Consider the following 15,052-nt stretch of genomic DNA (forward strand, 5'->3'; position numbering starts at 1 on the left):
AATGGCAGCAGATTTCTCGTCTTCTGGATTTCATAGTTATTTGCCTTGGTATTTGTCTGTTCTTATCCATTGTGCTAGACCAGGGTCAGAAATTTTTTTTTTTTGTAAAGGGCATGTACTAAATACTTTAGTTTTCATGGTCCATATACGGTCTCTGCCACATATTCTCTTTTTCCCCACCCCTTTAAAAGTGTAAACGTCGTTCTTAGCTTAAAGTGTACAAAAAGAGGCTGCAGGCTGAATTTGGCCTGCGGGCCGCGGTTTGCTTACCCTGTGATGTTGAACCTCTTGGCTTAGTTTTCTTATCTTTTCAATTATTTCTTTGGCTATGCTTTCTAGATTTCCTCAGCTTTATCTTCCAGCTCTTCTATTTAATTTTAAATCTCTGCCTTCATGTTCTTTAAACATTTCTAATAGCTCTTTTTAGTTTTCTTCTTTATAGCCTCCTATTCTTGTTTCATGGATGCGGTATCTTCTTTTATGTCTCTCTTTTAAAAATTTTGAAAAAAAAAATCCTTGCCTAGTCTGTTTCCTCCAGGTTTTGTGGTCGCTGTTTTGCTTGTTTTGGTCTCTATTTTCCATGTAGGGACTTTCCTCTGGTGTGTAGCCCACCCTTGTGATTCCGAATGAGAGCGGTAAATGCTGACTGGGAGCCCCGACTTTGTGCTTGGGTCTGATCTGGGTGGGACTTCCTTGTTGGGAAGTCCGCAGTGTCAGTGTGTTTACATTTTTCTTCTTGGATCAATTCCCCAGAGAAGTCTCTTTCTGTCTTCGGCCTGGGAGGTAAAGGTCCAGCTGCCAGGATTCTGGGAGCTGAGTGAATGAAGAGGCCCCGGGCATGGAGGGCAGTTCCCAGCAACTGTACTTACAGTCATTTATTCACTCAGTTTTCAGTATTAGCCTCAGTCTCTCAACCATGCCTTGGGTACCCCCGGTCCAGGGACCCTCTACACTCTCCAAAGAGGAAATTTTTCAGAGTTCCGCCATGTTGGGAGAAGGACAGTCACCCAGTGATGGGAAGTGGCAGAAGGGATCTCAGATGCCACTGCTTCTCAGATACCTTGCTACCAACACGCCTCTGCCCCACCCCATCCTTTAGGTTCCAGAGGTACCTGGTGCTTCCAGTTCCCAAAACTTGGTTCTTCCGTGTAGATTCGGTTGGTTTTCAGGGTTCCCTACTCCTGGCTTAGGACTCCACTTCAGGTGGATTTAGCTTTCCTAGGTCCGCTAAGTCAGTTACCACACACCTGTTGTAGAAAATAAGACCACAGACTCAGAATTTAAAAATAAGACTTGATCATTTATAAGAACTGCATTTCAAGAAAGAAGGAGGTAAGTGGCTGCCAGCCAGAGGCTGGGGACCACCACACCCTAGTTTCTTAACAGCAGAATGACTGGCTCTTTGGGCCACTTTTTCCTTTCCTGCTGAGAGGAGAATCAGAGCAGTCTGCTAGAGTACTAGGGCTGATGGGGCAGCAAACAAAACTCTGACTAAACAGAGGCAGGTTAGAAAAGTACTTAGGCCACCCCAAATCCAGGAATTTTATTTTGAATTGGCTCATTAGCCCACTGTGAAGCGAGAGATCGAATGAAGCCTGAGATCATTTCTTCCAGTGCCGGGCACCCCTCCTGGACTCCAGTACTCATTCTCGGTGGAGTGCTCTTTGGTGTAGAAGTTTTTACTAAATTATACAGTTTGGAGAGACAGACTTCACCATTCAGTTCTTCGCCACCTACCTGTCCCCTAGCTGAAGGCTGGGCAAAGTCCGTTATCCAACACGCATATTTTGAGGGCAATCTTCAAACAATGTCTTGGTAAACGAAGAGGGGACAAAGAGAGCCCACCTATACATTTTGGTACAAATAGATGGCTGGAGGAAATTACCTCTGGTCTAGATGATTTAAGCAGAAAAGAAAAAAACATCTACACGGACCTTTGTATTAAAATATAAGAAGCAGAATCTTTTCTATTGATCATGGAAAACTGATGAGAAAATCACCCAGTCTGCGTATCCAGTGAAGTTCGTGCAGAGTCAGATATTTCTTTTAGACTGTCAGTGTTTCTTCTATCCTTGGGGCTCCACCTTCTTCACGTGCTTGATCCTGAGCCCAACAGGATGTTTTTTACCCTGGTATCTTATCGTAAGCAGCTATGTGGATTTGGGAAAAGGAAGCGGCCCTCCTGAAATTAGACCTTTGTGTGTGTTGGGGGATGGGGTTGGGGGGGCCACATTTTCTACCTTCTGAGGTTTTTCTCACGTCAGCTTGACACTTCTAGAATGGCTGTATGGAAGGTTCCAGAGGGGGCTTGAGCCTGTGGTCTCGTCCAAATGCTGTGTGAGACTAAACATTTTTTCATATCTCAGACCTTAAAGCAGGTTAAATCTTAAAGCAGAACAGATTGGGTTGATCAGAAACTTAGACTTCAAAATCCTTATTTTGATTCCTACCAGCACTGTCATGGACAAGTCATTCGATCTCTTTCAGGTTCGGTTTCTTTATAAAAGAGACGAGATCAAGGTTTCTCAGCCTCAGCACTGTCCCTCTCTTCTTCTTCTCTTTTTTTTTTTTTTAGCATTTTATTTTACTTTATTAATAGTTTCAAGTATATAGCACATTGGTTAGACATTTCTATAGTTTATGAAACGATGCCCCTGATTCCTCTATCACCCGTCTGGCTCTACACACAGCCATTACATTGCTGCTGACTGCATTCCCCATGCCGTGCTCCCCATCCCCGTGACCACTCTCAACTACTTGTACTTCTTTAACCCTTCTCCCCTTTCTCCCAACCCTCCTCTCCTCTGGCCATCACCAGATTGTCACAGTCTGTTTTTGATTGGTTTGTTCTTTTTGCTCCTTAGATTCCACATGTAAGCGAAATCATATGGTATTTAGCTTTCTCTGTCTGACTTATGCTCAGCATACTAACCTCTGGGTTCATCCATGTCGTTGCAAATGGTAGGATTCCATCGTATATACAAACCATAATTTCTTTATCCAATCGTCTGTCGATGGGCATTTAGGTTGCTTCCATATCTTCCCTATTGTGAATAGTGTTGCCGTGTCTTTCCCTTTCTTTCAAAGTGTATTTTCCCTAACCCTTTAGTCCTTAGGGAAACTCCCATTGAAGTCTAGACATGTGATGTGGAGCCATTAAATGCCACATCTACCAATTTAAGATACTGGCCACACGTTGGGTTCCTGCCAGGATCAAGATAAGCAATGATTCTCGGTCCCTGCAGTTCAAGGCGGAATTACTGCAGTCATCATTGAGCCTGTATTAGGAGGACAAGCTTTTTGCAAAGAAAAGGATGCAGGCTGGCAAACCAAACGGGCCATTAACAGATGAGGTCTGCTGCTGTGGGTAAAGTACAAGGGCAGTGTGTTTTGTTTTGTTTCTTTAGCGAATGCGAAATGCTTCCCAAATGACTGCATGGTAGTATCGCTATTATGTATAAAAAATGGCCCTCATTCTTGAGTCCTTTCTTTTAAAATTGCATATTTACAGTCACAGTGCTTTCTGTCCTAGAGGGTTAATTGCCATTTCACCATTTTTTGTCTTTATTTTTTTTTTTGGTCTTTCCGTTTTAAAATGTTAATGTAACTAAATAGTATTTACTACTATAAGCTATTGATTTTAAGAAGGTATAAATTGTTTTGGTTTCCTCTCTCGATTGATGTTTTTATTTGCATATACATGGTAACTTCACAGCTTTTATCCAAAGAACATTATGTTGAAGGCAACTTAAGAAGAAGAAAATAACTCCTTTGGAATTGAGGTGAAGTGACTGCTGCATCTGAAGTACTGCTGGGAACTCCTATTTCTAATCTCTTTTTGTCCCCAGGTTAAGATTTCTTTTTCTACTCATCAAAGTTCCACGGTCCATGAGGCTTTGCTTTAGAGATTTTCTAGCTCCTTAACCTTTTGGCTCTAAATCTCATGAAACAGAAAGGGGGAAATGAGGATTTCCCCATAGAGTGAAAGAGAAAGTGGACAGTCATTTCTGTAACTCTCTCCAGCATCCTTTTGGGCCTGAGGTTAAGATTGGGTTTCTCAGATATCAGGCATTTACTTATCACCATGCACTCCTCTTAGATCCTGGCAGCAGCCCAAGGTTTGGGTGTCATCCCTTCGGACATTTGAGTCTTATGCAATCTCCGAGTGTGCTTAGAAGGGCAGAGGAATCAAGGCACAGTTCCTCCATCTCTGCATGGTCTAAAGCTTGTGACCAACCTCTCCTTCCTTCTCTCCCACTCCCCACCACCCCAAAAGTAACGTAATAGGAACACTCCCAGATTAACCCATTGTCGTTCAGCAGTTACAGGGAGCAGTGCCCTGTTCCTGCCCTGTGGCTGATGATTTGTGGTCTGTTTTAGTCTCACCTGTGCAAAGTATAACTTGGATACAAATTAAAAGGAAATTATAACTTTAGATAACTGATATTTTATAGGGGTAAGCCAGGTACCTGTCTTCAGTCAAAGACACTATGGAACAGTTTCATATTAAGCAAAACTGTATTTTCTTTTGAGTTTGACGTTTTCATTTAAAATTCTCTGATGCCTTTTTAAAGGCAGTTCTCTTGAGATGTGATTCACATACCATACCATTCACCCACTCAAAGTGTACAATTTGATGGATTTTAGTATATTCACAGAATTGTGCATCATCATCATCACAATTTTAGAATGCTTTCATTACCCCAGAAATAAACTCAGTGCTCCTTAGATATCCCAACTTCCCTATTCCCTCCCGCCCTAGGCAACCACTAATCTACTTTCTATCTCTATGGATTCGCCTATTCTGGACATTTCATACAAATGGAATTACACAAATGTGGTTCTTTGTGATTGGCTTCTTTGACTTAGCATGTTTTAAAGATTTATCCAAGTTGTAGCATGTGTCAGTACTTCACTCCTTTTTACGGCTGAATGGTATTTCATTGTATGCATGGACTTCATTTATTTATCCATCCATCAATTGATGGCTATTAGGGTTGTTTCTACTTTTTAGCAATCACAAACGGTGCTGCTGTGAGCATTCACGTATAAGTGTTTGTGTAGACCTGTGTTTTCATTTCTCTTAGCTTAGCTATCCACCCAGCAGTGGAATTGTTGAAACTTATGGTAACTCTACATTTAGCCATCTGAGGGACTGCCAGACTATTTTCCAAAGAGATGGTACCATTTTACAGTCCCCCAGCAGTGCAGGAGGGTCTTATGACTTTTTATCTTTATGCTGCAGGTGTCATGTCTTATTTCTTCAACTGGACTGACTGCAAATTCCATGGGGTCAAGAAATTGCTTTATATGTTTTTTAGGGGTGTATTCTCCATAGATTTCATATAGTTATGCACATTTTATTGTGTAATTGCTAGATACTTCACTTCTTGGGGCCTCAGTTTCCTCCATTAAAAGGGGGTGATTATAATATTTAATCTCTAAGAGTTGCTGTGAGTTTTAAATGAGATGATACATGTTAAATGTATAGGACAGCATATTCCATATAGTAAGTCTTCAATAAATGTATAGGACAGCATATTCCATATAGTAAGTCTTCAATAAATATTAGATACCACTACTGTTGTGGGCAATTTTTTTCTTATGGCACCTGAATTATTGACTGAATTTTTTCTCTAATATGAATTTTTTAAAGAATTTTGGCTAAGGTGGTGATATCTCAATTACTGTTTAAAAAATGAGTGTATAGAGAAATGTTAAGATGGCAGAAACTTTAGACCTGAGCGCTTGTATCTGTATGTACATTTACATAATACCACACTCCTCACTAAATTGGAGTGAGGAGAGTTGAGGGGAAAATATTTTTAGATTTTCCTGTCTTGCAAACTCGTACTGGCTAGAATCGCCACAGTTTGCCTGTCAAGTTCCTCAAGAATAAAGAGATCTCTCTCCCCAGTAGCAAAAGAGTCTCAGACTTTTTTTTTTCCCCAGGGGTGATCCTTGAACTGGGAGTTCTGAATCCCAGGGTGTCAGGAGGGTGCTGGCTGAAAGGGGGAGTGTAGGTGGTCGTTGGGAGCCACTGGGTGGAAGCACCTTACTCAGCCATGCGGCACACTGTGAACGGAACTACTCATTTCACTCCCAGCAAGCACTGCTCAGTTACGCCACTAGGGGTGGGGGTGGGGGGTTCATTCATTCTTCAGGCGTTTGCTAAGTCATTATTTTATGCCAGATGCCAGAGATGGGCGGGAGTGAGCGTGCTGGGAGCGGGAGGGAGCTGTCACATTTGAAGGCGAATGAATGGAGCTCGGTGTACACGGAGCTGAGTGCAGTGAGTGACTTGTGGAGTCCTTGCTTGGTGAGTAGTTACTGCTGTAAATGACTAAGTGAGACTCCGGGTGACCTCTCCGTGCGCACCCTCAACTGCTCCCTCCCTCCCTGAGCTCACTGAGTCTTCCCATACTTGTTTTCTCTTCGTTCCTAGCCCGTCCCATCCTTGATCCCAACTTGGGGACTTTGCACCTATTCTTCCTGTGCCTGGGAAACTTGCCCCAGACTTTCACAGAGTTGGTTCCTCCTCACCACTTCCTCAGAGTACCTTCTCCCAAGCCCCATCACACTCGAGTTCATTAACCTCGTAGATTTCCTGTGAGCACTTACTCTCTAGGATGAACTTGTGCTTTTCCTTGTGTTTATTGGCTGTCTCTCCCTTCCACATCAGGTGTAAAACCTTGAGAACAGGAGTCTTGTTTAGCTTGTTCACTGTGGCCTTTCCAATGCCTGGACCACAGCAAGTGTTTAATAAATCATCATTGTTCAATGGATGATAGGATTTGTACACAGAGGAACAAACTGGAAAACAGGAGACGTCTCATAAACTCCGTGGAGTAGCAATAATCAACCAACTGGAAATCATTGGATTCTTCCTTATTCGGAAGGTCAAATACCACTTAAAATAGATGATGGTGGTGCCGGTGATAGCCAACAGTGTTAAGTACCATTCAAAGCAGTGAACTAAGTACTTACACACATTAATTCATTTAATCCTCACAATAACTCTCTGAGGCTCGTGCAGTCATTCCCATTTCACACGTGGGGAAAACTGTGATACAGAGAGAGTTAATATCTTGCCCAAAGTCACAGCTAGCAAATGGAGGAGCAGGGATTTGAACCTAAACCATCTGATTCCACACCCATCTGAATCACTTGGCCATGTCAAAGCGACCATTGCAATATAACAGAAAAGGACACTTGGGTTCAGTTTCAGAGCCCCGTCCATGCTAGTGTCCGAGAGAGAACGTGTGTGTGTGTGGTGAGGCGAGCATTTGGACAAGGATCCAGAGACCCACTTCTGCTCACTCTGGAGGGACCAGTGAGAGGCCTTGTCCACTCCAGATGGCTGTGTTTTGCAGGGAGTATCTCGGTTCCGAAGCAAGGGACTTGACTCTGGCCTTAGACCATCTCTAGGTTCTCCCCAGGATAAGTGCTTAAGCACCAAAAAAGTAAAGTCATTGAAAGTTACTTTACCGCCCCAGGCCTCAGCTGAGGAGCCATGAGTAGAAGTGCTCGCTTTCCCTCGCACGCTTGCACGTGCCCAAGAGAGGACTCGTAAGGGTCCCCCCTAAACTGGCAGTGCTTGTTCCCTTCAAGAGTGGAGGTAAGGAGGGAGATTTCACTTTGTATTTATACACCTCTCTATTGTTCGAATTTTTTTCAAAGTCCTACTTCTATAGTATTCAAAACAACATAAAGGTAAACAATTAAAGTGATTTGTAGTTAGGTTACCAGTAGCTTACCGTACGAATGGGTGTTTCAGAAGGGAAGGATCTGGAGAGTACTTGGAATGCTTGTTTTCAAGTATTTGAACCATTTCCCCTATCTGGCTTAGTATTACCTATTCCACCTGGGGAAGTGCGTTGGTTTAGCAAGGAGAATCTTCAGCCAGAGCAAGACATTCAAAGGAAGTTGGTTGCTGACTTTAGCTACCTGAAGGGCTGTCAGGGGAAGAGGAATAGGCTTCTTGGAGCTCCAGAGTAGAAGTACCGGCAGCAAGTAGCATCAGTAGGACAGTGGCTTCCCAGCCCAGGACACACTTCCCAGCCCAGGTAAACAGTGGACAGTCTTCCCAGAAACTAGTTACTGTTGCCATGTCAAAGCCCTCTTGATTTTTATGTAGTTATTTTATATCTGGCACCCCTCTGAACATTTTAACTTTTCCACTAGTTTTTCAGTTGATTCCTATGATTTCTGCAGGCAGATATCCTGTATATTTCTTACCAACATTACACCTCATTTCGTTTTCTTGGCTTAATGAATTTTCAGAACAATGTTAAGTAATGGCAAATTAAAAATGTAGTCCTGTGCACCTGTGTTGTGACAGAATGTTTCATCTTCCATGGGCCCCTACTTGTGCTTTAGCATTAACATGTCTCTTCCTAGATAAACAGAGGTCTCTGTCCCCTCAGGGGATAAGGACTCTTATGTTCAATTTTCTATTTACATTTAAGATTTATGTACATTGGCACATTGGAACCATTATTCCAGAATGTATACACATGTGTATTGTGGGTCAGAGAAGTTTTAAAGTTTTTGGTGAAATATCCAGAGCGTGCTATCTAAATATTTTTGTGATTATTTTAAAGCTGTATTTTTAATATGCATTTCCTTTTAATACGGTTTTTACATTATATGAAAAGTCTCAATTGGTGGAAGCGATGTGTCATAATTTTGTTATTTCCTTGTCTGTATGAGCACCGTATTTTTACAGTGACATCATAATCAGTACCTTTTGTCGAATGCCTCATATGTGCCAGGCACTGTACTCGGCATTTTATCTCATTAATCTTCACAGCAGGTCATTAGAGTATTATAATTTTAATTTTGTTGCGGGGAAAATGGAAGCTTACAACATTTTAAACTTGCCCAAGTTCACATAGTCAGCAGATGCCTGCCACCTGGGTTTTCCAGAGTCTGTCTAACTGGCACTTCTCCAGGATGACCTTTGCCTGAGTAACGAGCATTTACTCTCAGACCACTGAGGTTTGTTCAAGAGGGCGCCTTTTAGAAGAACTGCCACTCTCAAGCTGGAATAACTGGAAACTCTCTGTATTTCAAATTGGTAAAAGAGGAGGGCAGTTGTGGCCCGAGTTCAGACTCCCCAAAATCCCTCAGCAGAATGGAGGCACTTCACCTCCCAGCCTAGGGACACCGGACTCCTGGTGCATCCGTTCGTTCGTGGCTGCGTGGAGCTCTGGGGCTGCAGAGCGTAGAATGTTTGAATCCCCCGTGGTTTTGAGAGCCTTAGTGATGCTCACATTTTCCCCAAACTTTGGGTCCATCAGATATTCGTCATGCTATTTTTCCATGCCTGGGGCTCAGGTGTCCTGACACATGTCACGGCAGAGGGTGGTCATGGGTGCCAGGGCCGTAAGGACAGGACTTCACAAGGTGGGGGGGTGGTCAGGTTTGCCGCTATCTCTAGAGCCTGCGCTTGGGACTCCAGTTAGTCTACCAAGTACACCTGGACATGTCCCAGGGAATCTTAGACCAACTGCTGTTTTTCTCAGGGCTTGGGAGGGATTTGGTGAGTACAAGAGTCACCGAGACCTAGAGGATGTCGTGGAGAAGGAAACTATTTTCTGACCCCTCCGGCCGTGAGGGAAGCAGTCCACCAGGACCTGGCCCTCCAGGTTGCAGAAGTTGAAGCTCCCTAGTCTCTTTTGTCCCATCTATGTGGACAGGGTGGCGGAGCAACGTTTTGGCTGTAGATACACGATATCTGGCATGAAGAAATAAGACCTGCTGGCCAGATCAGCCTCAGAGAGCTTTATTCTTTGTTTTCACACAAAGAAAACTTCAAGGGAGATGCAGTGTGATTGCCAGGAATTATTTGTGAGGAAGTAGCTCAAGGGACTTGATTCTTAATGCTAAAATGGGCTCTAATCCTTGTTTCCTTTTTGGTATGGGATTAGAAGAATGTAGGGCAGGATTAGAATTGGCCATCAACAACACCCAGGACAAATATATGCCCCAGGAACTTCGGAGCGGGCATAACGAGGTGGGAAGGGTTGACGGGAAGGGTTGACGCTGTAGCAGGAGCTGTTTTTTTCAGTCTTTACTGCTTGCAGCACTTTCTGATTTGTCAGTTCTGCGTCTCTCTTCCCCTACCAAAAGGTGACGAATTTAAAGTCAGTGAATTTAAATAAATTTCGTGTAGTAGCAAAAAAGAAAATATTTGTCCCCAGTAATCAAGAAATTTAAATATAGCAAAATATATCATTTTCTGCTGACACATTAACAAAGATTAAAATAAACAAACTGCAAGGCGTTATTTTATCAGTTAGTATGTTAATTTTGAGAGTCATGTAAAGTACTGGTGAGAATGTAAATTGTGCTTTTGGAAAATAATCGTCAGAATTTATCAAGAACTCAGAACGTTTATGCTCTTCATCCGTTCATTCCATACCCAGAAAGCTCTCCTAACAATAATTTGTGCAAAGAAGCCCTGGGCATAAAGACGTTCACTGACACATTATTTTTAGAGCATTTTTCCTATTATAAAAAAATAATATGGACTCAATGCAGAAAGCTTAGGAGACAATTAAGGATTAATCATCATCATCTTACTGAACACAAATTACATTTTGGTATAAGCTCTTCTCATTTTTCCTATGCACATATACTTTTTTAAAAAGAGTTGTTGCATGCCCTTTCCCCACCTTAGCCATGTACCTTGGCATTTCCTCCCTGTGTTGTACTTACTGGGGAAATTCTAACCCTAGTTGAAACCAGCTCTTTTCCTTCCTGACTTGTGCCTGGACAGCCAGGCACATGGCTGTCCGAGCTGCCTGGTTTTACTTTAAATTCATAGTCACAGTCTATGGCCATGCTACCCTGAACAAGCCTGATCCCGTCTGATCTCGGAAGCTAAACAGGGTTGGGCCTGGTTAGTCCTTGGATGGGAGACCACCTAGGAAGACCAGGCGCTGTAGGCATAAAAATAAAAAATAAGGGCTTGTAAGCTGAAAAGGTCCTTGCAGGCTGTGAGGTCAACCAAGGGTTGCCTCACCTTAAAAAAGTAAATAAATAACAATAAATAAATAAATAAATAAATAAATAAATTCATAGTCACAAACCTCTAATTAGCCCTCGATACTGTCCAGAAATGCTAAAACATCTCTACAGTAAATTCATTTTCCCAGTCTTTGGAAAAATATTCAATACCTTCTTTCTTTAAACCTTCCATGTACAGCACCACTCTGCCTACTTTTAGCCGATGACCTCATCTCCAACAAGGAAGCCCCTCACCTCTGTCACCAAATCTTTAAGTTCACCAGTCTCCTCCTCCCTTCTTCCCACTGGGTGCCATGTAGCGCCCTGCTATTTGTTCACTCCTGGTGCTTAGTACAGCGACTGGCAAACAGTGGTTACTCAACAAATGTTAGAATGAAAGAATGAATGGATGAATATGTAGCTTCCCATGTCATTATTTCTAATGAGTACATAGTATTCCATTGTACACACGTAACCTAATTTACTTACTACTGCTCTATTATTGGATATATTCCCAATTTTTCATCACGCTAAAACATGGGGAATAATCTAAATGGCTATTAAGACAATTGGCGACTAAACTATAGACTATTATGCTAGCATTTAAAATCCTAGGAAGCATTTTTATTAACCTGGGGCAATGAGCTTGTTAACTGAAAAACATACTACGAAATTATGTATATATAGCATCATGTTAACTATGTAAAAGTGCAGAGAAAAAGCTAGTAGGAAATAACTGAAAATATTAATCAAGCATTTCAAGTTGGCAGGAATACTGATGATTTTTCTTCTTGAAATTTTTAAGTACGCAAATAAAACATGATATTTTCTTCTTGATACTTTTCTGTGTTTTCCAAGTTTACTGCAGTAAGTTGTGTGTGTGCGTGTGTGTTTATAATCAGGAATATAATTCTTAAACATTTGAGAATACATCTTGACACATCAGATTACTGAAGATCATCAAAAGTATAATTATGAACCATTGTGCTCTAGAGAACCACCTACTCTTTGATACACACTTGCTAATGACAACAGTTAGCCTTTGAACCCTTCCAGGTCTGTTTGTTACCTGGTTTTAGAAAGGTTGGCAAGCGTGGTGGATACATTCGTGTGGAGAGGTGCATTATGGAGACTGGGGCTTACCAGATGGTGATTTGGGGGTGAGAACATCTCACAGATATACCGAGGGTTGGAAAGACTTCACAGTTGCTCTTCACATCTGTTTTTGGAGCTTGAGGGAGACTCATGTGGCCTGAGGGATTGTCACAGGCTTTCACTCAATTTAAGACATTGGTTAAACCCAAGACCGTTTTGGGAGTCCACGCGGTCAAAACTATCTTCTTAATAAGACTAATAGGGTGTTATTTGCCTTTTTCGCTCTTAGCCCCTCACGAGTGCACAGTGGAGTTGTCCAGATGCCATATGACTTACAGCAGATTGTAGAAGCAGGTCGGAGGATCCAGCCGTCTTTTACGAAGCTGGTCATTAAAGAGAGTTGCAAAAATATTTTTTTAAAAAAGCCACTAAATCTTATTTTTTTTCTATTGGAAAATATAGTTACATTTCATTAAAATGCTATTTATGTTAACATATAATGGGTTTATTGTTATTTTCATGAATTAACTTTTTTTAAATTTCTCTGTTTAACTATTTCTAATATAGTAACTATCAATAGGTATTTACCCACCACACTCTTTGGTGTCCTCAGTTTTTAGGAGTGTGAAGGAGTCCTGAGATCACAAAGTCTGGAAACTCCCAGTTAAGGAAACAGGAAGAGAACTGGCTTTATGGTGGATTGATTATGGCTTAGTAAAGAGACTGGTTGAACAAAGAGAAAGAACAAAGCCCGTGTGGGGGGTGCGGAATATTAGACCTAGTGGAATAGGTAGGTATTAGAAGTCCTTGAAATTACATTAAATTTTTCTTTTCCCCTGCTTCCTTCTCCCTTCCTCCCTCCCTCTTCCCTTCTTTTTTCTCTCCTTTTTCAGAGATCATGCATGATGTGATAAAGAAGGTAAAGAAGAAGGGGGAGTGGAAGGTAAGTAGACGAGTACAGTTAATGGCCGTAAAGGTGAATTAATATAGAAAATGCAACAGTGGGGGGGTGGAGTTGGGGAAAGGTGTACAGGCAGAAAGGTGTACAGGCAGGGAGTGGGGACCTTGGTTGTGTCTAGAGAGGACAAAAAAAAAGGGTAATCTGCTCTGTCTCTCCTTTTACTGGATCCTCGTTAAGATATGCCCTGGTCCTAACACTTAACCTGTAAGATCATCTAAGATCACCTGGTGCGGCATTTTGGCAGTGGAACTTTATTCAGACGAAATCTTACCTGGATCCCGTTATATTGAGAGAGTAGGGGAAGGCGAAATCCTGCTTGCTGCGGGAGGGAAAGGAGATCCTTCTGGCGCCTCCGGCAGTGCTAAAGCATCTCCACGGAGCCCACCGAGCTGTGAAAAGCACTCATCGGTCTGTCCCCATCTGTCTGTACCTACATAAGACAAAGGAAGTTACGCGTTCAGCCCTGGAACTTTGAGGGCAATGCTGGATGTGTCACGTATAATGTCCATGAAACAAGCCTTTAGGCCAGTCACACCGATCACCGCCTCGGTTCCTGGAATGGGTGACGCAAAGAGTGGGGAGGCATGCTGTCCTCCGTCAGTGTTCGAGGGGTCCCGTGGTCGTCTGGGGCTGGGCGTTACACTGTCCAGGAGAGCATGCGGTTTTACTTGAACTTCTCTGTGTGTTATAGAAGGGTTTATTCCAACCATTGTTGCCCCCAAGTTTTCCTGCAGTTAAGAGCCCACACATTTTCAAGGTTATCGGTCCTAGGAACAGCAGAGGTGACTGGCACAGGGGGATTTTGAAGTCTCGCCCTGGCCAGCGCGTCCTCCTCCTACAGCCAGGCCGTCTGGTGGGAACTCATCATCCCCATCTTCGTGGACGTGTGAAATTTAAACGAATCTCAAGGAAGCTGCCTCGGGAAACGAAAACCGATGGGCCCTCATACTGCAGCACAGCGCTCTCTGGTCCATGTAGGACTAGATGCTGTCACCTCGGTTTATATCATTACAGAAGGAGAAGAGAGCTGGCCTCTTTTAACTGCCGGCTTCCTCTCTCTGCTGTGAGCTGAATGGCGCTGGGAAAGGTTAGCTGAGAGATTGGAGGTGTGAAGCTTTTAGACTGGGATGGCACGTTCTCGTTCCTCCCTTGGGACTGAAGTACTTTACTCCCAGATGATGCACGTGCTGCTGAAGGTGTGTCTCGATGACACAACAACAAAGTCCTCACCTTCCGGACCGTACATGGGGCACAAGTGTCCATTCTCCCTTTAAGATAAAGCTATACCCTGAAAAAATACTCTTCAATACAGTTTTCTCTGAGTGTGGGTGCTATAGATTTTTTTTGTCTTTTTTCTTTTTATGAGTAATTTTATTTATTGTAAAAAATGAAAACTTAAAAATTTTTAAGTTGATAAAGTTAAGTCAGTGAGAGCAAACTCTTAATTCCTAGAAGATTAGATTTGGGTGTGGGAGATAAAAACTAGCACGCATGTCAGCAAACTTTCGGCCCATAGGAAATACCCGTAACTCAGTATTCTGTACTTCTGGGGTTCTTTCTGAAGTCTGACACGGTGAGCTGCTGCGAGCGTCAGAGCAGATGCCATACAGGCAGTAAGCTGGCGTCTTTGCTTCCAGGTGCTGGTGGTCGATCAGCTGAGCATGCGGATGCTCTCCTCCTGCTGTAAGATGACGGACATCATGACCGAGGGAATAACAAGTGAGCACAGCATTCCCTCTCTGCCCTCGAGTGACCCGCAAGCCTTCCCTTTGGCTGGGCTTTCCTCCTCTCTATTCATTATTATCTTGCTTGACTCTAGATTCTTCCGACAACCTAGGTGATCAGACTGAGTTTCTGAGAGAGACCCAAGTCTTCTTGTTCATTACTAAATCCCTAGCTCCATACTATAACTAATCTCTAACTCCAAACTCATTAAATGTTTGTGCAAGGATGCCAGAAAGGTTAAATCAAAAAAATAAAGCA

At 42.7% G+C, this 15,052-nt stretch overlaps 1 protein-coding gene and 1 pseudogene across 6 annotated transcripts in view; both read left to right on the top strand.

Moving 5' to 3' along the window:
• STXBP1 (syntaxin binding protein 1) overlaps nucleotides 1-15,052 on the top strand; it is a 61,387-nt gene that overhangs the window by 13,780 nt on the left and 32,555 nt on the right. For 5 of the 6 annotated variants that reach the window (XM_039861729.1, XM_039861730.1, XM_039861733.1 and 2 more), the window contains exons 2-3: nucleotides 13,002-13,051; nucleotides 14,707-14,788. In XM_039861729.1, the coding sequence (XP_039717663.1) occupies nucleotides 13,002-13,051; nucleotides 14,707-14,788 (132 nt within the window). Of the gene's footprint in view, nucleotides 1-6,222; nucleotides 6,320-13,001; nucleotides 13,052-14,706; nucleotides 14,789-15,052 lie in introns of those variants that run through there. The other variant, XM_039861731.1, reaches the window with a different exon arrangement.
• On the top strand, nucleotides 10,837-10,955 carry LOC120601816 (uncharacterized; annotated as a pseudogene).

Source organism: Pteropus medius, unplaced genomic scaffold (assembly GCF_902729225.1).
Source record: "Pteropus medius unplaced genomic scaffold, Ma_sr-lr_union100, whole genome shotgun sequence".
Lineage (NCBI taxonomy): Eukaryota > Metazoa > Chordata > Mammalia > Chiroptera > Pteropodidae > Pteropus > Pteropus medius.